The following is a 25,020-nucleotide window of genomic DNA, read 5'->3' as shown; positions in this document are numbered from 1 at the left end:
CTATATTCTGAACGATTTACGTTGTTTTATAAAAATACAACAAGGCTTAGAAGTGATAAAGCACACATTTTTGCGCAGGTTAACGCGGCATTGCTTGCTCAGTATCAAATATTTATGCTCGCTCGGGATGCCTCACTCGATCCAACAACAACAATATTTTTGTTGAAAATCCACTCGAATGAGAGTTTATTAACACCCTGTAAATATACTAAAGCAAATCGATGCGGGAACATTGTATTTGAATATTAATAAATCTGTGAACCGTTTATTCTATTCGCGGTGTTTGTTTAGAGTTTCAATCAATCAGTATCAATTTGTTGGAATTTCTAATCTTGTTTTGTCTATCAGCATTTAAGGAGCAATAATGTATAAAATGTTTTGAATCTTGAGAGGATTTGTGAAAGTAAAAACGTAAAAAATAATTAAGTCTGAAACTACAACACTTGAGAAAGGTCTTCTTATCAGTATTACAGTTCAAAGGAATTTTGCGAATACGCTTATTTAAATTATTTATGAGCATTAATTATTACAGTTAACTAGAATGCGTCTCAACGGGTTTAGTAAAATCTCGTTACGTCGTCCTTTGTAGAATATCCGGTATAATCCAATAACTACTTGGTGCACTGGGTGGTAAATTGTTATCATTGCAGGATTACTGGAGCAATTAGTTTATGCACTCGGAGGATTTGTCGAGGCGCCATGAGCCGCGCCCATTTCGTCCTAGATCCGTAACAAGCAAGCTAGGTTAGCTTACGTGCAATATGGTTTATTTTGCGATAGTATTAACTTGACTGATTCAATAAATATTGTACTCAAGAATGTCGAGTGACTAATAGTAGCGTATTTCATTAAAAGCTTAGTTTTCTGATAACGATTTCGCTTCAGAAATTATAGGTATTTTAATGAATGCCTTTAATTTCGTAAGCTAGCGCAATGTTGAGAAATTATAATAATATGTATTTTCGACATCATTTATCAAAAACCAAAAGCCAATTTAATAATATTAAAACTACAAAATTACTGTATCACTATAATTGTACTTACCTATTACTGCAGATAATAAAGCGGATTATACACACACCGGCATAATTAGCGGAACAGAAACCGATGCGCGAGAACATCGTCTGGGATTTGATCGAATGGCAGCAGGTTCTCTTTACTGATGAGTGCAGAGTTCTTTTAAAACAGATTGATAGGAGACAGCGAATATGGAGACGCAAAGGAGAACGCCACATACAGTCTAATTTTGAACACACAGTGGCTTATGATGGCGGTTCGTTTATGGTTTGGGGAGGGACATGTTTGGGAGCTCGCACGGAGTTATTGATAGTCACAGGAGGGACCATGACAGCAGATCGATACATCAGAGACATTTTAGAAGAACATGTTGTACCATTTGCCCCATTTATTGGTGACGACTTTATTCTAATGCAAGATAATGCTCGTGGTCGTAGTGCACACTCGGTACAGGCATATCTGAGCCACGCAGGTATACCGGTGATGCAGTGGCCAGCAAATTCCCCCAATATTAATCCGATAGAGCATGTCTGGGACTTGCTAAAAAGAAGTGTTAAATCCAGAATGCCACCCCCCAACAATCTGAATGAACTTGGAACTTGAGGAGTTGGATCGGTTGCAACAAAAAATCATCGATAACATAATCTGTAGCATGCCCAGACGAATGGAAACCGTAATCAGAGCAAGAGGGGGAAACAATCGTTATTAATTTACCATTTTTAATTTTCTGGTTAAATTATTTAATGCTTACTTTTTTATTTTTTGTGATGGTTCATAATCATCTAAAAATTTCACTTATTTCAAATTTCTTTATTTTTTCAATAAAAAATTACGAAGACTTTTCAAAGTCGTTGTTAAAAGATGTTAATCAATTTATTATTTTGTGTCTAATTACATTTTCGTAAAATATATGCGTTATTATCTCATAGTCTCACTTTTTTTTCTGTTCCGCTAATTGTGCCGGTGTGTATATTATTCATAGAGATACACAAACATAAAATATTAGGACGTACAAATGTAACTTTAATTTAATGGAAGTTTTTGTCAATTCATTGTTAATTAAATATCAGATAGGTACAGGTATGATAAACTTAGGTACCTATATCTTTTACAATACGTGTTGAAAATCGATAATACAAAAAAGAAATACAAAGCGAGTAAAATTTCAGTTTATTTTATTTTAAGATGGATAGAAGATTATTCTAACCTAGGTCGATAACAACTAAAGCTTTGATCGTATTATAATAAATACTTCACAGAAAACTTATTTTCCTCACAGTTTGTGATAGAAGTTTACCGTTTCTTTTATTATAATATAAATCTGAAATAATATCCTCTTTTGAAAGTTATTACAGAAGCAATCATTTAAAGCATTCCAAGTATCTATTGTTGCTTGAAGCACGTTTCAGCGAGAAGTTCCAATGATTTGACCTGAACTTATAATGTATTTACCCTTTGAATTTCTTTAGAAATTATTTACATTCTATGTTTCGATGTGCTTCCTTGAAATAAATTTTTAAATCTTGTATTGAAGGTTAGTACCTATTTAAATAAAGTTATAAGAAATAATAACTCTTTAGAGCTTGAACATTTCCGTCGAGATTTTTTTATTTATTTGAATTATTATAGATTTTAGTGCAATAAGAATTGTGAAGCTGTGATGTTAGGATTTCTAGTACCTAGAGTTTATTCTTAAAAATTCTAATGTAATAAATAATATAGAATTATATTGTATGTATGAAAATTTTCTATTTAGGTAATTAGTTATGACATTTTGATAAAAGTTATAAGAAGATTCGTTATTTGGTAAGATTTATAGAAATAGAAAATTGAGTTAATAAGTTATAAGTAGATTCTTAAGAAAATGTTTTAATTCACTTCTCACAAAATAACTTTGATGAAATAAACGTTCTACAAATTGAAAGCATTGAGATTTCAACCGAAAATAAGGCGGAAATAGAGAGACATTGAATGGAATAACGTCGCGGAGGGCTTATTATGAAGGCAATATTCTGTTATGCGCACTGAATTTATATTTACCCTCAAAATATCAACCCGTAATTTAGTACGAAAGGTATTTTAAGGTGACACTTTTTCTCTATGTTTTTAGCCGTTTTCTCTTTGGTAATTAATAAGTTCTTGACGGTACATGACTGAACTGTAAACGAGTTAAATGACTATTAGTACAAAACGATTTGTCTTTGCCCATGGTATTGAAATATTCGTTTATTTTCCTTTGTGTGAGTGGAAAGTTAATAAGCGATACTACTCAATGTTTGAGCGACTAATGACTGTAAGCTTCTTTACCATGGATATGTAACTGAAGTCGAATTGGGGTAAGTTTCTTAAATATCAAGGCTTTGAAAGTTACAACAGCGTGTTTTACTTGAATGACACATACTTCGTCACTTTTTATTTTGAGATTAAATGATCTATTTTAATTTAGTTTTACCTGATTGAGTAAGGATTGAGTTGAAGAAATAAATAACTATTAAGTGACAAGGCTGCCCATTACCTTTACAACAGTATAGCTAGTAATAGCTGATATTAATTATGATTTTCGTTTCATTTTATACAATGAAGTTATTTTTAACGTATCATTGATGATTTCAAGTTCTTATCGTTTATAATTGCATATATGTACACTCGTTTAAATAAAGCTTCATATTAAAAACGTGCAGTTAAACTCAAAAATGAGAAAGTTTATAGATTTTTAATAGCAAAAGCAACGTTCCTCATTTCGAAACTACTTTTCATAGTTACATTGAATCGCGGCAATCCTTTTGTATTATGAGATTTTCAAGTTATGTTATTCTTTTTTAAAGCGAACAATAGCGAGCATTGTTACTGAATACAACGGAGAGAAAATACATCTATTCTTGATAAGCTGTTTTTTGTAATTTTAATAATAGTTAAAAAAATGTGTATTCGCGATTAAAGTTTATTAGAAAGATTTAGTTCATGCAATTTTTATCCTTTGTTTGGTCTTATCATATTTTATTGTATAATCACAATAAATGTAGAATAGTTTAAGTGAATTGAAATTCCTCACTAAAATTATTACGATCTGAAAGGATACATTCTTATAGTTGTTATTAACTAAGCGCAAATAAAGGAAACGTTTTTCTTTGCAATTAAGTGTGTTACAAATAACTTTAAAACTTTTATGCAAAAGTCTGGAAGCTTGTTCTTTGTAAAATATATAACATCAAAACGTGAAAACCTTGTGAAGCTAACGCAAAAATTAGAAGAAAGAAAACTGTGTAAAATAAATAGTTCTCCTGAAAATATATAAATACTTCACTCAGTAGTCATTTTACTAACCAAAAAGTGAAATTAATAAACTCAATTTTTTATTCATTAATAGCTTTAAACACTTTTCTCTTAAATAATTGAGAATTGATTTAAAATTCACTGTTTATACAGTTCAAGTCGACAGAAAACTGATTTATGCAAACAGAACGGCAAAAGAATTAATTACTTAACCGAATGTAGGGTTGCGAGTTGAAACTACAAGAGGTTTGTGTTTCAAAGGAACTCGCAAAACTGTGCTTCTTTTAGGGTTGTCACACTTCATAAACTATCTCACTACGCTAATACAGACAAATTTCAAATAAGTAATGCTAAATGTTTGATTTCAATTTACCTAGTAATTTAATGTATTGGTACTAGTATAGTATTATATTATCAAGGTGGTATTAGTATCGTGTGAGTTTTACGTAGCATTTAAGATTGCTCTACATCGTAACTAATCATATTAAATGCTAAATAAAGATAAGTAGTAAATGTTTAAGCGTTGATGTATAAACTATAACCATTAATTGAAATAGAGAGAAGCACGTTTGCTTTAGTTAATCTACATTTTTATGAATAGGTTAACTTCCGCAGATTTTAAAAGTACCTACCTACGTTAAAACAAATATAATTATGTACCTACTACGTATTTATAATAAGTGAATGCATAATTAACTTTCAGAAAAAGGAAAATTATCTCTCTAATCTATACATATAATAAATCTGTAGAAGGGTCAATTCTGTACATTGAAAATATTGAAAAAATAACTAGCAGGGGGTGTTACTGGATCGATACCAAACCCAAATTTGTGATTAAAAAAATTTTTGTCTGTCTGTCTGTCTGTCTGTCTGTATATGAAGACATCACGTGAAAACTACCGGTTCGATTTCGATGAAACTTGGTATAATGATACCTTATTATCCTGGGCGTAAAATAGGATACTTTTTATCCTGGAAAAATACGTAGAAAAAAAATTAATCTCAATTTTTCAGTTATCCATAGACGTTGTTCTGTAGTAGGTACCGCGAACACACGTTGCGTATTATTATAGACCTAGCCGTATTTGGGTCCAATAGATATTTATAAGATGTCATTGTCCGAGTTACTCAAAATGGAGAAATAAACCATCCACGCGAAGACCGACATCCGGGCGGACGGAGTCGCGGGCGGAAGCTAGTCAATAATATAATTTAATAAGAAATTAAAGTTTCCTGGAATTATCAGTTGTAAGTATCCCTGCAACAAGTTCAGCAGAATTTTGATTTAAGTTAATCGAAATCACGGAATGAATAAAATTACACTGGTCTGCAAAAAAATTTTTTTTTCGCGCTCCTTCTTATTTTTGCACAAGTTTATTATAGAAGTGATAATTCTGAACAGAAATTAAGTTTTAAAAAATTTGTATCACGTCTAGATTTTTTGTAGTTTAATTAGAAAGAATCACATTTTTTGTTCTAAGAATACATCGTTATTTTAATAATTAGGTTTGAATATTACAAATAATGTCAAGAAAACTATTAAAAACTATAAGATAATATAATTACACATTATATACATTGTTTCAATAAGTAAGTAGTTTTCTTTTCTTTTAATATTTTATAAGGAGTTTCGCGACGAATCGATCAAGTAAAATCATCAATCTTTGCTGCCAACTTATTATCTATATTTTACTTTATTTTCAGTTAGCTTTTCCGTATCTCCTCTCAAACTTCTGGTGAAATGTTTCATAGTGGTCACCGGATACTCTTTTTACAGCTTTAGTCTGCTTAATTTCATAATTTAATTCTTATCTAGGCTCCCACATTTGCATTCCCTAGAGACCACACTAAAGACTCGCGCTTTCGATGTTGCGTCGTTTAAAAATTCATAACACGTGATTCAATTTTGCTTTATGGTTGAAATTATTTACAAATTTTCATCAATATATCAGTACAATATAAAAATTTTACCAAATTATTAGGATAAAATCATCAACCGTCACCTTAAAACTTTACTTTGAACTGAGCGCAGCGGAGTCATGATGAGAACTACGGAAGCCCATAAATTCCCTTCAAATTAGTGTAAAAATAATGTCTTCAGTAGATATCGTTCTAGTTTTATAAATTCAAGTCATTTTGTGATGAAAAATATCATAAAGACCGAATAAAATAGCATTATTGCAAGAGAGACTACTAAACAATACAGAATTTTGAGGTATTTAAAAACGACAATAAAAAAAAATTTAGACGTGATACAAAAAAACTGAAAGCAGATCTAGATTCAGCATGTTAAGATCTCCATGTTTATCATATTTTTATTCAAAGGAGGATTTCTTTGCAGACCAGTGTTACCAGAAATTTCAATGTAAAATGCGCTTAAACTTGAAAATTTCTCAGAATTGTAATAATGAGTTTTTCTTTGAAATCGCTTCTGATAACGCAATTTTCCAGATTTCCGCAGTTCTGAGAACGTCCGTCAACCATATTTTTCAAATAGATTGAATTTACTTTCTACGAATTTTCATTACCGGTTCCATGTAGGTTTTGCAATACATTAATTTATTAGATAGTAGATAGTTCTTATAAAAATGTCAATATTACATATTGCCATTCAGAGATTATCAGCGATATAATAGCGATGTTCGAGCGAAGTTTTAAAAATTTGTTTGATTTAAGAAAACCACACAATAAAAATAACGCTATCATGGCATATATTATGAGATATTCTTACTAAAGACTAACTACATATTTAACTAACTAATTTAGAGAAGGTTCAATGAATTTCAGTTACCCGTTCAAAGAACAAGGTAATTACAAGTTTTTATATCCCAACACAGTTCATGCTCAATACTTCAGAAATGAAATATTAATACTTACTCCATGTTTACAGTTTCAAATTGAAGCCAATAAAACACAACTGAGCATACAAATTTTCAAAGTGTGGAAAGTTTTTCCTTTCTTAATTGTTGTGACGTCCGCAAGAACTCAAGAGGAAAATAAGTATTCGACCTTATACGTTAATTTGTATTCAAAGAACCAGCAACTTATAACAACGAATATATTTTTGGATATAGCAAAATTAGATTATGGGATTTTTCGGCTTCTCTAATGTCTTATAAAAAATTAAATATATTGATTTCTTCGTTACATCATTAATCGTCATAGTATTTTGAGGTTTTAAGTAAATTTAAGAAGTTATTATTCTATTTCTCAACATGCAAATAATACTTTATTAAGTATTACTAGCAAACCGGGCGAACTACGTTTCGCCACCAGCCTTTTCTTTCCTATAAACCTCACGGAGCCCGAGATCTTTCCAATGAATGCAAAACCGTGGAAATCGGTTGGTGCGTTCTAGAGTTATAGCGTCAGGAAGGAAAACCCGACTTATTTTTATATAGTAGATTATATAGTAGCTAACGCTAGTACACAATACAATTAATACCTTATATTGCGAAAATACATTTGGAATATTTCATATGCTATAAATAAATATATAAACATACCTGGGTCATGGTGAGCAGCTGGTGAAGGCGCGGAAAAAGCACTGGAGCACCCCGCCCTGCGTGTAAGACCTCCCAACTCCGGTACTGTTGAAAACAAATTATTAAAATGATTGCACATAAATCATTAAAGAAAAACGTGTTAAATGGATAAAAAATTAAACTAGAACACACATAATACTTTTTAATACATAGGTATTTGATTTCATTATATTAGTAGGAAATATAGATTCAGAAGTCACTACAACAAGAAAGTAGGTAGAGTAGGTACGTGTTTTGGGATTCACAAAACATTTAAGTAACTTTATAATAATTATACAAAAACATATTAGAAAAGCCCTGGGCCTCATCGCGAGTTTTTTCATTTATTGTAACCTATAAAATACTAAAAGATTCAATTACTATTTACGTACTAAGTTAACAATCTACCAAAAATTATGTCCAAGAAGTTCCAATTACTATACAAAGAAAAACAAAAGTCGTAACCAAGAGTGGCTCGCTATCGGCCACTCAATTTTATAACGTAGCCCATGATAAGCCGGCGTGTCAACACGTACTTGCTAGTTGGCCACTTAGCCATTTGCTAAGGGTATAATACCCGTTAAGTACAGGGACGCTTTATGTAAACGATCATAACCACGTACCGACTCTATTTTCTCAATCTGTTTAGTTATAGAACATTGCCGACTAACGATCAAATAACGAAAGGAAAATGTTGGAATAATAACGGATAAAAATATTATGTTTCGTTTTAATGAACTCAAACATAACGTTACAATTTACGGCAGTGTTGTATGAAATTCCATGAACCTAAATGTTAAACTACATTTCTAATTGGATGAAGAAATGTAATATACGCGTCTATACTTGTGTGGCTTGAAATGAAAAAAGAAACGAAGACTACTTATTAACAAGTAAAAATAAAGGAGAATGGCGAAACTGGGCCTAACTGTTACAGAAATCATAAAATATTTAAAATTCATTATATTATTTTTAGTAATTCTTGGTAAAATATTTACTCCTGATTCTATGGGAAAACAAATCTTTGAAAAAAAAGATAATGTGTTCACTACCGGCATTGTTATTTAGATTTCTATGACTACCGGTCTTATCAAGCAGAGATTGTCAGTGTTGTCAGGAGTAAAAAAGTCTGTGAAAAAAGTCGAATATATCGATTAATACGAATGAATGTCTATATTTTATTTTTAATTTTATTGAATTCAAATGCTTTATAAATCAGAAGCAAAACTTAACTTATTTTTAACACATATCTTAATTTATTTAGATCATTCTATAAAATATAAACATGTTTTACTTAATCAATAATAATTATAACATTTTTATTTAGGTAGCTGGCCATTAATAAAATGTCAAATTATTAATCATAATTGTGTCAGTTATGAGTGATTTGTTTATGTTTGTTGTTTGACATTTGAGTGAAGTTTTAGGCCCTTCTCCCATTACGATACGCATAGGCGATTCAAGTATCCTGCAAGTCTCGGAGACTAGTCGCCGCGGAGTATCTCACATACATTTTTATGTAGGCTCGCACACTACGCTACTGGTATCCTACACGTCCGCGACTAGTATAGCACTACTCACCGTGTCGGTCGCTTTTGCATCGCGGCTCGACTCTCGCGCGTATCTTTTCGTTAGAAAGATAAAAATATCTAATCATCATGTTGTAGTTCTCGTTCGGCTACAAAAACTCTACAATTTATGTTTCTTTCAATATATGGATGAATCCAGTACTTCTTACTCTTACGTTGGCGTCTTCTATTTCTATAAAAAAGAAAAACTGCAAGAGATTCTTCGTCACTGGAATTGCTGATTGCTCGACATAACGACGTAACTGTTGTTGCAATAAATAAATGAATTATTATTATTATAACGTCGGTCCACAAAAACGAGGCACAATAATGATGAATTTAGTCGCATAATATGCGAGCATCGGGTAGCCAGCAAATATCTAAGTAGTATTCTACGCGAGTATCGTATTCTAGAAGTATCGTACCTAATGGCAGAAGGGCCTTAGTAACGTTATATTCAAAATTGATCTTAATCAATATCCCAATATCTCTGCTATCCCATAGAAAAGATCTATAATTATTATATTCATAGAGTCTGTATATTTTTATCTATTTAATCACCCATAAATCATCAGTGTAACGATCAGGCCCAGAGTCCTATGGGAGTTTGCCATTCTCCTTTGAGAGAAGAAAAAGCATCAATTACGGGTGAGTGGATCCAATACACGAACACGACACAATTACAATGAACACACGGATACATCGTTTAAACAAATCAAAGCAAAACAAAAATAAATATACTTGAAACATATCTCCAAGTTGTCACACATTTATCTGAGCAAACAAAACAAGAAGCGAAACCGAGTCGCTCAGTCGTTCGGCTTTTATGATTAACTCAAATAACATTGGATTCCCGCGTTTTCATTTAACCGCATTTTCATTTTCCCGCCTTTTTATACTGCGATGTTGATGGTAGGGACTGGGGAATGCGCATTGGTTTTTCTTGCGAGATAAAAAATAGGCAACGCTGCTTAGTCGCTAATGAACGAGCAGTGGAGAGAGATTCCGTTTAGCCGCGGAAATTAAATGTTGTTGCAAATTGAAGGCGTTTCGGTTTGTTGATAGCTACGCCCGCCGCCCGCCGTCTTAACAGCTTACAGCTAGTTTTATTGTAGCCGAGTCCGACGCGGGAAAATGTTTATGTATCGTGTACATGATAATATGGTTGAATATGTAAATTAATTTCACAAAATGCTTTTCTAGGTCGAATGAAGCATATTAATCAATTTAAGCCAGGATTGATGGTTTAAACATAAATTGACTCAATTTTTCATTATTCTTTTGTAATGTTTGATAAATCAACGTTTACAGATACTCAATATTTTTTCATAGAATTACCAAGAATACCTTACCCTTACACCTTTGAATGTATAAGTGAAGAGAGAATATAAGAAATAATGTTTTTTTAGGTAATAGATAATATTTCGTTGTTCGTTGTTAATACAGCTATTAGCTTACTTAAATCCAAAACACATAAAAAAACATTGAAATTAGGTACTGAGCGTCACAAATAATACGACTAAGATATACAAGACTAAAGACATACAAGAAAATACCTTCATATTTCATAAGGCTTAAATCAGCGGCCATTATAACTACTGAATATCAATGGCGAAATGAAAAAACGCTTAATTTAATACATCAGGTGCGACATTTCAAATTAATTCAGTTCCGGTTAATAAATTCAATAGCTTGTCCGGGTAAAACCATGGCGCGTTTGTCAATAGATATAAAAATGTTCCCGCGAAAGCTATCAGTAATTGGATTAACTTGGGAAATTATTTCGCTTCTGTGTAATTATTTTATGAAAGTTTTCGAATATTTTTGTTTCGTTACTTCCATACGTATTATAGCAGATGATTGTTTTTAGTTCGGATGTAAATTTCATAGCGCATCACATAAAATTATTTTTTCTCTCTTGATTGGCTTAGAAGTAGATTGCATATTCGTTTATTTAAGATTAAAAAAAGGATACAAATGGAGTAAACGCTAATAATGACACCTTGTGGCGGGGTGTCGGGGAGTAGCGACCCCGCGGGAACCGAGTGCTCCCGGGGGAGGCCCCTGTCTTCATCTCCGGCTTGCCTTCACCGGCCGGTCGGAGTGAAGCCTGACGAGGACAGGACCCCCACCTCTGGCTTGCCTTAACCGGCCGGCCAGAGTGGAGTCGCGAGAGCTTTTAGCTCGAAGGGTGGATGCGAAGCGTAAGTGGCGAGTGGGCACGTGATGCTGGACCCTCAGGGAGCGCGTGATCGGAGTTTAAAGCCCAGGGACGCCTCTCCACCCTTAGCTGCTCACAATATGTTGCCCCCTTGTCGCACTATTGCAGCGACTTGTTTCGGGGGCCCATACAGTGAGAGGGCGAGTCACCACCTGCCAACAATTTTTGCTATATCTTAGTAGAAAGGCAGGTGCCATAGTCTTCCATAGTCCTTAATTCCGGTCCATTAACATCCCATTCCATAGCCCAGTTTATTTTGTTTCCTTATCTTGCAATAGTCCTACATCGGCCGCGGACTGCCCAGGGCTGTATCTCTATAGTGCAGCCATGGGCAGGCTGCGGCTGGTGTCCCACAACACAGTAAAGTTCTCGAAAGGGCCTCTGCGTGTTGGATCCGTGTCCCCACGTAAGCCTTCCAAAGGACCGGGTACCTTCCTTATGATGGTACCCGTGTATTATGGAATTGATATACTGAATATTTTTTCAGTTTCCTTTTATTCAACAAACTAGTATGATTTGAATCAAAATACAAGTTCTAAGGGATAGTTTATTTCGGGAGCCACGCTTTGGCTTGAATAGGATCAGTCACCAAAGCAGCGAACCCACATAGAGGATCAACATTATGTATTATCTACTTATTTACAGAAAGCTATCTTATTCCACACTGAGTGAGAACTGTGTTATTTTCTCCCTTTATTTTGTAGAATGTTATAAAATGGTCTATATGTAGTCTAAAATACTTATTACAAAGAACTGCAATTGTGAATCGACTACAGTTAATGTGCAAATGAATCCTCGATTATAAAATGAAGTTTTGTATCGAGGAAATTTATTTCAATGTTATTTCCACTTTGTGCAATTCTTTTAAGTATTTATTCGACATGACTCACAATGATATAATTAGATGCATCGATTATTTAATTCTTTAGTTGGGTTACGGAAAGTACCTATAAAGTAAAATTTCCCGTAACGATCGATTATTATTATCCCAAAAGTTTTACCGTCACCTAAAATGACAATCTGGAAACCGTAACAAGATGGTAACAATATTATCTATCAAAGCTCTGTTGAAATATTAAATCGCTATACATTTCAAAACGTAAGTACATTGCCTATGTCTCCCGGGCGCACTGCCAACATTGTCCAACCCTCAGTTATTAAAGAGTGCACTTATCAGCCTCCGCCCGTAGACTACAGATCAGCACTATCCGAACTGTTTGATATTGGCTTCAGAATTATCGATTTCCTCACTTATAATGGCGAAAAAGTGAGCATTTATTGGATTCTTTCTATGATATCCTGACGGCTGACAAACATTTTATGTGGTTGATGATGTATTTTATACGCGTATTTATACCTGCTTGTATAAAATCTACAAGAATATTGGCGTAGTTATTAATACACATTTTTATTTTTGAGAACTAGATTGCATCGGCAGGCGTTCTATGTCAATTCATTACTGTATATGTTAATAAAGCTTTTAGTAAAACAAGTTCCACATATCATGTAAAAAAGTCGTTGTCTTAATATGTGTAAGAAGCTAATTATGTACTAAAGCTAATAATTATAATTATAAATCACCTGGGTGTGGATGAGGATGAGTATGTTCAGCGGGAGGCTGCATCGAGGACAGCGCTGATAATGGCGTGTATCGGGCGCCTTCATCTCGTGAGCATCCCTCCTGTACAATAACATTGATTTAAACTCTTCTTATTATCTATTAATATGATACTATATGGAAGTACTATAGATAGAGCAGGAGAGCGATGACTTTAGAGTCTAGAAGAAGCTCGTATAGAAAGAAATTAAATTAAAGCTCTCCTGCTCTATTTATAAAAGTATAATTATAGATAGAGCAGAGTAACGTCTCTAGAAGAATCTCATATAGATCCTATTGATAGAAATACAAAATTGCAATACAGTATGTGTCTTTTACCTCGCGTACGCGCAGATTGTGCGAAAGGAATGCATAGCGGAGTGATTAGATAAAATCAATATAGAGAGACAGATTACCGCGCACTTTTTTCTAAGCTGCGGGCGTTTGTGAGCAAATACAAGTTACAAGTATCTCTTCAAATCTATCTGTAATACTTCTGAATTATTTATTTTAAATGGCTTTACTTATTCATCATCATCATCATCATCATCATTTATTTATTAATAAACTTGTATTACATTATCCGGGGATAGCTTTTGGAAGTTTTATTTTTATTCAAGTGTTTAATTGACTTTCAAATTTAATAAAGACGATAAAAGATCATACTATTTCTTAAGGACGTGTCTATCAATGAATAAGGCTTTAAAGGTTTAGTAACTAAGTATTTATTTAAACATTTGGAGCTGCTGTAATATTAGCTACTAGCCAGTTCAATCATTCATCATTATCATGATACAATTTGAAAATTAAAAAGTCTGACACCATATTATTATGCGTTTGAATATTACAATAAATGTAGTTTTAATCATGATAGCTAAGTATGAATAGTAAATAAATTGTTAAAGCGAAGTATGATGTACGAGAAAATCCGCCAATTAGTAAGAAATTAGCTCCATGAAATAAGTACCAATTTAAGGGATTTAATCAATTGTTTATGACTGTAATACACCCACACATTTATAATGTACGTGTTAGACAAAACAATTACCGTCGAGGAGAACGCCAGGGTTATTCGCTTTCCGCGCAAATCTTTACAACTTAAATTATTTAACGGCTTTAAGTGAAAATGTATCGTTATAATACGAACAAAGGGTTGGAATTTCGTTGCAATCTTTAAGTGAAGCGATGAAGGATAATGTGCGGGATGAAGTCCCGAGGCGTGTTTACGTCGAACTTACTTCATTACCGGGTATTAATGAGATCCAAAATGCCTACGGTATAATCTTTATTACGTGCCAGCGTTAAGCTTCATTTGTTGGCTTTTAATAGAATTATTTTTTGGTTATTTTGGTAACCTTGTTCTTTCAAATTTAGAAGCAGATTTTAATAAAATTTTGAACAACAATGTAAAGAAAATTAGACAATAAAGCTCACCTTTTCACAATTAGCTGTGGCCGTTGTCTGAGTGTGACTTGTTGAAGAAATTCGGTACTGCATACCCGAAACGGTACAAAACCCCTCATGATGGTGTGTTGAATAGACTCCAGTTATGGTCACGTCTGTATCTTGATTAACAATCACCTCTACTTTTTGTTTTCGGTCTGGGAGCGGGTCTTCAATTTCTTTTTTAGGTTCTTCGTTTTTTACTTCCGACTTCACGCCGGAATCTTTGACGTTTTTTGGCTTCTGAGAAAAAGATTCATCGCTGCAAGAGTCAGAAGTGCTATCATCTTTGCTGGATTTAGGTGAACGCTTCTCATAACTTGCCGCTAAAATAGCTGTTGCATTTAAGCTGGCCATGCGCTTTTGTACCACCATATCCTTTAAATCCATAACAACTTCGTTTCTATTTCTTTTTTTCTTTACTGGAACCCCAGCAGTCTTTTTCATTTTAGGTGTCGGTTTTTCGGAATCAGACTTTATTACTGTTGCAGTTTTTGTATTTGTTTTCTTTCTTTCAACATTAACTTTAACTTTTGATTCGAGTTCGCTATCTTCGCTTGATGAAGTGGACGATTTAGGATCCCAATATTTGCCCGCACTTCTAATACCTGGTACCCCTCTTAATGTTCTTTGGGGAGGACTTTCGTCTGAACTATCAGAACTTTCTTTTTCTTTTTCCTTCTTCATTTCGTATTCGGACTCTGAAGTGCTTTCTTTCTCTGATTCTTTTATTTTGGGCTCTTTTTTCTTCGTAGTGGCAACTTTTGATGTCCCGGGAATCGGTTGCCGTTCGACGGTTTTCATGAGTCCTAATTCAACATGACTTCGACTTTCGTTCTCGTATAAGCAATGTACTTTTGCTAAAGCATTCAATGATGCCATTCTGTGTTTTTTCGGTCCACTCCACATTGATAACAACTTCAATCGCCGTTTACTTGGTTTTTCATTACCTAGTAAGGCAGATGTATCTTTTATATCAATTAAAGAATCTTTAGAAAGTTCTTTCAATTCTTTTGACGTATTCTTCTTTGAACTGTCGGTAATCCTTTTATATTTTTTATTTTTAGTTTTCTTATTTTTTGGTGAATCAGATCCTGATGATTCTTTTGAGTCTTGATCATCATTTGATTCACTTACACTTTCTTCGGAGGAGCTATAATGTTTAATTTTTGTATTAAAAGCAAATTTTGAAGTATCTATTTCTTCATCGGACATAAAATTTTTCTTAACTGGCTTTTTGGATTTAGCCGTTTTTTTCGTGGTAGTAGTTTTTTCTGGAGTATCATTGTCAGGTTTCGGCGAATCTTGATCAAGAAATTTTGTAGGACTAAAAGGTTTACCCGTTACACTGGACTTTCTTGCCACCATTTTATAGGATTTACTTACTATTGGTTTAGGCTCATCCTTTTTGTTCAAATTGCTTAGATCAATTGTAGCTGACTGCTGTGAAGCGGTACTAGTATCTTCAGATTTTTTACTAGCTTTTAGTTGTTTAACTACTTCTTCAATTGGCCTGTGAGGAGAATATTTTTTCTTTTCTGTTTCATTTTTCTTATCTATAACGGTACCTTTCACTCTGGCTATTGGTCGAACTCTCCCAACATTTTTATTGATAGGATTTCTAAAATCAGATAAAATGCTTTTAGGAGAATCAACCTTTTCAGTGAATGTATAGACATCAATTTCTGGTCCTTGAGCAACTAATGTATTTGAAGATGCTTTTTCTTTGTTTTCTTCTGTTTTTGTTTCACATTTCATTGATATAAACCTTTCTGAAACACTTAAATTTCCCTTTGAATTTTTGCAGCACTTGATGTCAATATCTACTGTTCTTGGGGATCTAGTTGATGTAAAAAATTTAGGAGGTCTTTCTACATCTGATCTGGGAGTTTTGGGCGATAGAATAATTGAAGTTGATTTTGGACTAGTAACTTCATTTTTACTATCGTTACCTGGTGTTTCCGATTCTGACTTTGCTTCTTCTGGTTTCATGTCACCCAACCCTGTCTTATCTGCAATTGAAGTACCTTCCATAGGCTTTTCTTTCTCAAGTTTTTCGTTAATTTTTGAATCGTTTGTTTCTTCTTCTTTAATATTTGTATCGGACAATTTTTCCGAGTTGTCTTTTGATTTGGTTCCTGAAACATTTCCTTTTTTTGGTGGAGCTTTCGGCTTCGCTGGTTTTCCAGGCTTTTTATTATCATCAGCAGCATTTTTATTTTGCGCGTCACCGCTTTCCTTAGATCCTTTTTTTACTTTTGGAGAGGGTTTAGTTTTTTTAGCGACAGTTGTGGATTTTTTTGCAACAATTTTTTTTGTAACTACCTTAGGCGTACTTAAATCCTTTTTTTCTTTGGGATCTTTTTTAGATTTTTTTGCAAGAGTCTCAGTTTTAGTGTTGTTTGGTTTTGATGGTCCTGCTTTAGAATTTTCAGTTGATGTTGAAGGATTATCATTGGGTATTGACTCACTACTATTTTTGACTTCTGCATTATCATCTTTATTCTTTTTTAGATTTTTTACCGATTTCTGCAAAGCCTTGACTTTTTTTGTGGTTGCGACTTTCTTTTTCGCTCGTTTTTTTACTGGTTTGGTTTTAAAAGATGTTTTATTCAAAGCTCCCTTCTTAGCTAAAGGTTTCGAGGCTTGTGACCGCATTGTCGGCTGAAGTCATATGAACTTCCTTCATTGACAAGTTGATGATGTTCACATTCTGTAACAAGGAGAAAGAGCTTAATTAGTTTTTTCATTATTAAAACACGTTTTTGAAATAGAAAATATATATTGAGTGCTTATTTCAAAATAATTATGAAGTTATGACTTTCACTAAACGATACACTTCAAACGAATTATATACGTGCATTTTATTTTCTATATAAGATGAAAAAAGGAAGAAGAAAAAGGGAAGTGTCTTTTATTTATTTTTTAATTCCTTGTAAATATTAAACCTATACACTGAAAAACTCAGTTCATATAACAATTTATATTATTAACAATTTATTAAAAGAGGTTCAAATAAATACTTTTGACTTCGCCTATAATTGCTTTTATTCACCACTAAAACACACAAATTACCGCGGGGCTACCACAATTAAAATAGTTCCTAAGGAGAGAGCGATAATGAAGAAGGATGATTTGTGTGCAGTCGTAATAATTAAGCGATGAGTCGCCTGGCTTTTGTCAAGTTAATCTAATAATACGGACCGCAGCTGAAAGCAAGCAGTCGCTATTATAAGGGGCGACCTTTATTGTATTGTGGACTGAGTTGGATAAGTAGTTCGTACTTTATTAATTGTTACGAGATTGCTTCTTACTAAGAACAATGTGGAAATGAATTTAGTTCTGCTATTGTTTGTGTTTGAAGATATTTATATTATGGTGACACTCGGTTAAAGATGTTTAAATACGTTGGTTTAATATTCTCTAAGTAATACGATGTATTATGTAGATTGTAGATAAACATATGGTATTCTCAATAGATTACATACAATTATTTATCGAAATGATTTTATTATTTCAAAATTGTTCTGCTTGTGATTCCTATCAAAACGATTGAAAAAAATATTGCCTTTTTAACATAAGTAATAAAAAATAATCTAATTTCCCTCGATATGCTGTTTATTTTAATTTTAATTTCAGCATCTGCAACGCTTTGTTATGTGGCATTTGAAATGTACGTTTGAACAACGTAAGACAACAAAATGCAGTCTTGAATTAAGAAGTCAATGAAGATTCCAGGAGCAAATTACAAAGCTAAATCTCAACGCTTTAAGCTCGCACAACTTACTGCTATAGCGCTAGAATAAAGTTAAATTCTAGCACTGTTGAAGTCGATTTTTCGCTCGTTATTTCTACATTCTGAACCTGTGGATGCTCATAAGATTTAGGAGAAGAACGTATGGTTTTATTTTGTGGCACAAGTGTATTGATCGAGCTGGAACACGCCAGTATTCTGATTTAAGATTACTTTTACGCTGCTTGCCCGTCAATTACGGTTTATAGATAGCTCTGAGAGTCGACGAAATGCCGGGAGATTATTACGTCTAGTCATGTAACGTGAAAGTGCCGACGTTTCTTGTTTGTGACGTGTTTATTGTTTTGTGTTGCAAATCGTTTGAAGTGTGTGACGGACACGAATTACGGTTACAATACAATATGATTGTTTATGTAAAGCGCTTTTATCCTAAATGTGTATATTTGTGAGATATATACTCTACGTATATTTCTCAAATAATAGATTTGAAAAGCCAAAAATCTATGATACATTGTTTACATTTTGATTCATTTAAGACACTATCAATTATTACAATTAACAAAACGTAACATTGAACTTAGAGCGTAATACAACTTTATGGAAAGCTTTAACCAAAACATTTTTCGGCAACTAATATAAAAAACTACTTACTTTTTTACTGGATACAAGTTTATATGTAAGATTATTTCATTCGTGTAACTTATGTTATTTTAATGAAATTGATTTTTTTAATAGCTCATCATCTAAGTAAAACATACTAGTTAGAGCAGTAGAGCTCAATTATTATTAGTGAAGTCAAACTCCCTATTACATAGAACAATCTACAGTAAACAACCAATTTCTTCTCTATAATATTAGTATTTAGCACTATGCGTATTATGTATTGATGATCCGCCCTTGGCTTACACAAGACTACAAGAACTATGGTATATTATAGCAAGTACGTAACAAGGGCTCAGCTGTTACTAAAGAGTCTAAAACTAAGTTATAATATCATCGTTATGAAACAAGTACTTTTATTGAAAACAACGCTTAAGCTGACTGAATTGGGACTTAACAGTCCACGTGATTCCAACGTTTAAATTGAAGGTCTTATAGGGCTTTATACATTTATTGGATGATTTGTAAATAATTGTTTTCAACGTGACCAAATATAAAACCAATTAATAAAAACGTAATAGGTACCTGTTCCATTTTTAAATAGGTATTAAAAAAGCTTCAAATAATCTATAATAATAAGCTATAAAATTAAGAAAGTAAATACTATACCAACATATAAAAACGTTTAAAAGAATAGGCACGATTTTTTCAACTGAACAAGAAGGTAAAAGTAAGATGTAAAGCCGACTACATATTTGTCAAGATGAAAATACAGTTGAAGATTAAAGCACGCTTGTGTTTCTCATTAAAATGTAAAATAAATGGACCAAATTATACAAAGCTTTCACAACAAGATGTGCACATGTTTTAATCAAACACAGCGGGGTGCAAGATTTATGAGTGTCGAATAAAGAAATCAGTGTCAAAATTACAAGACAAACGCGCTACGGTCATTATGTTCGCCATTCATCGTTACCAATTTGTGAATTTTATTGAGAAACATTGCTATGGATAAATAAATAATGTCCTCGGCTGACAAATAGTGAAAGGTGTGATTTTATACAATCCTCAACTGACATTTTGGCATGTTAAATATAAGAAACCAAAATAGAGGATTGATTTGACGCCGAAATGGAGTAGCACAAGTAGGTATCTAATAATGTCGATTTTTCAATTTTCTTTAAGAAACTTATCTGGATTTTTCATATATTTTTCATGTATGCAGTAATAATTTTTATGAAAAAATGTTTTTACACGAAGACTCGCATTATAAAATATACAGATATTTCAAATTAAAAATAAGATAACCATAATTATTTTGTCAAAATATGCAGGTGTTTGAATTAGAAAAACCGGGTCCCAGACACGGAGTGTTTACACTGAAACAAGTAAACAGCAATAACATCGATTTTATAAGAATATCGTATACGGCGAATGAAAGCAAAATGTACATACATTATGTCCAGTCTAAGCTTCAAACACATCGCAGGCTCAAGATAAAAACAACATTAAAAAAACCGCATCGGCTGATTGCACATAAGTATTGCGGATCGACGCTAAGTGACTATACAATCGTAAATCTTATATCTTATCTGTATCACTTAAACAATTTCAAACCTTATCATCTACTCATAGAGCCTACATTAGTGTAAATGGATATACCACCCACATAGCTGGAACAACGGTTTACACTAACGCAGTCTTGTAAGCGAAGTACTTGGTGTGTGTACATTTCATTTGCCGTATTATATTCATAGACTGACACTATGTGTGTAAATGCTATTAGATCAAGATTTATAAGCAACGATTATGAACAGTAAACGATTTCTAATAACAATTTATTCTTATAAATTTTGTTATGTTAAATATTATCTTCCAGGGATTGATGGATGGTATCTGGGATAAAACAATATTTTTAGAAATTCTTATTTTACAGTTTTAATGGCGGAGCTTAATTTTATTCCTTTACTCATAATAATTGTGGATGACGTTACATAAAGGAAGTACATTCTACTTCCGCATACTAATTATATTTAATGATACAATTTAGACTTGAATATATTATATTTTATATAGTGCTATGCATTGAATCGGTTCTATCGCTATGTTTGCGAAAATTGTATTATCATACAGGAAAGAGATAAGAAGTTGCCAGGAATAAAATAAAGTTGGCACAAAATAACTCTACATAGTATGTACCTAATAGGTATGAGAATCTATTCGACTATTAAGTATACCTTTATCATTTTAAAATTTATTAACTACGTTAAAATAATTATTGATTTTCATAAACAAAGCAGATACGTTCTATGTTATTTGCATATCGTGAAGTCTTTTAAAAGAAAATTCTGTATACAGTTGGGACTATAACATTTCTAGAGGTTTACGGTAGCCGGTAGATACATTGAATTTGGGTTATTCTATACTCATAGAAAATAATAAAATTATTTCCATTCTATTGAATTATAGTACCTTAATGTTCTACATATTCTTTATCAATTATCAAAAAAGAATAGACTATAGACATTAAAGACGTAGGTATAATTCCCTTTAATAGGATTTAAATAATTTTATAGAATAAATTATATAGAAATATTATGCACCTAAATCAAATTCCTACGCTTCGCTTTCGCATCCAAAAGTAAGTAGGTACCCACTACTGAAAATAATCTTGCTTTCAAAATAAGATCCTTCTCACACTTACCTTTAGACATTTCTCTGACTATTAGAAGTTAAAAAAAATTCAGAAAATAGACCCTAAAAGTGGAACAGGCGATATTATGATGGGCATTTGTTGAAACTAGTGTCACACGTCGCTCCGGGTGTAATGACGTCATATCCGCTCGATCGCGAGCGTTCCGTGTCAACGCCAGTTTCAAAATTGTTATTGGCTAACTTGCAACAAAAAATGTAGTTTCTAAGTGCATTTGCATAAAAAATTCATGTTTTAACTTCGACATCAACTTACGAACAAGATTATAAAAACGTTCGTTTTCTAAAGTTGTTGACTTTGAGGATTGAAAATTAACTTGTTAAGGAAAAACCTCTTCGTGTCACCAAGAGTTAAGAGAAATATTCCTAGATGATGCCATCCTAATTTATGTACATTCCATCCATGTACCTAAACTCTACTGTGACTCTATTTTGACTATTGCTACGTCAACAGTTAAAAATGAAAGGATCTTCAATAATAACAAGAGGAAAAAGGTATGGTATTGTGAGATATTTTATAAATAATTTGAATACAATTTGATCGAATATATGAAAACTAAAATAGAACATCTATACATATAATAAAATCGTAGGAAAGTCAAAACTGTACATTGAATATTTTTTTAAAAGAATACCTGGGCCGTGATCTATAATCGATATAGAAGCCAAAAACATAGTTTTTAGAATTTTTGTCTGTTTGTCTGTTTGTCTGTTTGTCTGTTTGTCTGTATGTTTGTCCGAGCTAATCTCGAAAAGTACTGCATAGATTGACTTCAAATTTTGCATGAATATTACTCACAGGTCGGGTGAGGCTATAGGCTACATATTATCAAGCTATCATCTACGGGGGAGGAGCTGTGAACCTTTATTTTTCTTACGTATTCCGTGTATTACGACAGCGTACAATCTAAAGACTCATGTTTAAATGTTGGTTTCGAGTAAGCCATGCTATTATCTAGCTTTACAAAATAAAAACTATGTCATTTACGTAATTTGGGCAGAGAAACAGTTTAATGAATTTAGTAGTATAAAGACAAATTAGAAACAGCGCCATCTATTAAATGTTATAAAAATCAAATCAATTTACACGTTAACTATTGGAAATTAATAATCAAATGACGCATATATAAATGTTGTTTGACAATATCTAGATTGACACTATAAAAATTATGCCATTTAAGTAACTTGGGAAGAGAAACATAGCTTAAAGAATGTAAGTTGTATAATGTTAATTTTGTAACAGCGCCATCTATGAGATTTCGTAAAAATCAAATCAATTTACATGTTAACACTACTGAACACAATGTTAAAAATTAATAATTTAAATATAATTATGTTATTTATTTATTTAACTCTTTAACCCATATCTTCCGTTCCCTATAAGATATATTTCGTGTAAATAATAAACTACATTTTTTTTAAAGTGAGGGTACCTACTTAGATGTTTATTATTTTAAGTAAAAATAGACACCATTATCTACAGTTAATCTAATGATTGTGTTCCAAAGAGTATAATAATATATTGTTGTGTTCATTAGTTACAATTTTTAAAATCTTCGTGTTTTATAAATTTACTAGCTTATACCGCCCGCGGCTTCGTCCGCTTTGTCTAAAACCTAATAAATTATGTACTATAACCTTCCTCTTGAATCAGTCTATCTATTAAAAAAACCGCATCAAAATCTGTTGCGAAGTTTTAAAGATTTAAGCATATAAAGGGACATAGGGACACAGAAAGCGACTTTTTTTATACTATGTAGTGATATTTATAAAGCAATTGAATGCCATAAAACCAAAAATATCAAATGCAATCTTCGTGTTTTGTGAATTTTCACCATCATGCGTTCCCACAAAAGGTAAGTTGTTACTTACAGGTATTTATTGAAATGAAATGAAATGAATGATTCTTTTATTATTTTGAGGTGCATTGGGAACAGAAGTTTTTGATAAAATTTTATTTGTAAGTAGCTTTTTTTATAGATTTACAGTTAACTTTTGATTTTTTATTCAATGCTAATAAAATTATATCGCCTTTGGAAGACGATTTCTGCTGATATTTTTACTACACCACTTGAAAATTGATGATTTGATGATAAAGACAGTAGCAGCGAGGATTAAGTGGAAATTAGTAATCATCCGCTTCGTCAATTTTTGACTGAAGTTAATGTCCAACGTCCAATGGTTCAATCATTGGAAGTATCTCGGGAAATTTTGGAGGATATTTTTCAGGAAGGAGAGGAGGGGCAGCCAACCACATATCAAACTACTACGTTTTAGTACCGAAAAAAATGTTATTGCCAAATGAAACGTAAATTTTGCACTCACAACTTTACAAGTAATGTTTTTATTTTGACTTTGCGGTTATCTGATTATAATATTTATCGTTATGGCTATCGACGTACCGACCGTACTGGGATCAGAGTAGGTACATGATATACAGTTCATCATCCAGGATTGCTTAGAGCATTTTCACACTGAAAAAGATGTTTTCTTTGAATCGTAGTTGCTTCATTTATTTATTTTTAATCATTTTAAATAATATGTTTTATATTTTATAAATATATCATTTTCATTATTTAAGTAGATAAAATAAATTATGTAACGGTTTTATAAGAAAACACATTATATTTGTTAGGCGACGGTGATTTCTTCCAGGCAAAAGAAATCATCTTCAGGATGGAATCATCCTGGATCATCTTCAGAATCATCTTCTGAATCATCTTCAGAATCATCTTCAGAATCATCTTCAGGATGGAATCATCATCATGGATCCAGATGGGGGTCAAGTGACGCGGGCCACGTACCACAAACATGCTTAGTTTGTGGTATCGAGCGCGAAAGATAGTCATCGTGTTTTTAGTAAAGTTACTAGGTATGTAAACTAACGTAATTTAATACTTAGGTACATATTCTATAATGGTGTGCTCAAACTGTTAATCTACATTTAATTTAGATTATTATTTGATACTAAGTAATGTAGAATTTAAACCACATTCATGTTTTCTTCAGATTTTAAGATTTTCTTATCAGAGTGTTCAATTTTAATGTAGTTAAATTTTATAAGAGACAATAATTAAGAAAATTTTAAAATAAAGTGTCACGTATTTTTTTTAAACAACGAATGACGAAAAACGACCTAATCGCGGACGAAGTCGCGGGCAACAGCTAGTATACAATAGAAATATGAAACCCACATAAATATGAACGTATTATTTGAACGACGATTCGTAACGACTTGCTCAAATATGTTCATAAATGAACGATTCCAAATAGATAAGTTCTAAAAATAAATCCTCTTTTCGTGTTTTAGA

The 25,020-nt window shown here is 32.5% G+C and overlaps 1 protein-coding gene across 3 annotated transcripts in view; it reads right to left on the bottom strand.

Annotated features, from left to right (window-relative positions):
• LOC123697363 overlaps positions 1-25,020 on the bottom strand; it is a 168,198-nt gene that overhangs the window by 121,053 nt on the left and 22,125 nt on the right. For all 3 annotated transcript variants that reach the window (XM_045643854.1, XM_045643856.1, XM_045643855.1), the window contains exons 2-4: positions 14,635-17,356; positions 13,185-13,284; positions 7,797-7,880 (exon numbers count right to left, since the gene is read on the bottom strand). In XM_045643854.1, the coding sequence (XP_045499810.1) occupies positions 7,797-7,880; positions 13,185-13,284; positions 14,635-17,301 (2,851 nt within the window). In that variant the 5' untranslated portion in view covers positions 17,302-17,356. The remainder of the gene's footprint in view (positions 1-7,796; positions 7,881-13,184; positions 13,285-14,634; positions 17,357-25,020) is intronic.

Source organism: Colias croceus, chromosome 14, assembly GCF_905220415.1.
Source record: "Colias croceus chromosome 14, ilColCroc2.1".
NCBI lineage: Eukaryota > Metazoa > Arthropoda > Insecta > Lepidoptera > Pieridae > Colias > Colias croceus.
The sequence above is the reverse complement of the archived record's forward strand: the minus strand, read 5'-3'. Positions and strand labels throughout refer to the sequence as shown.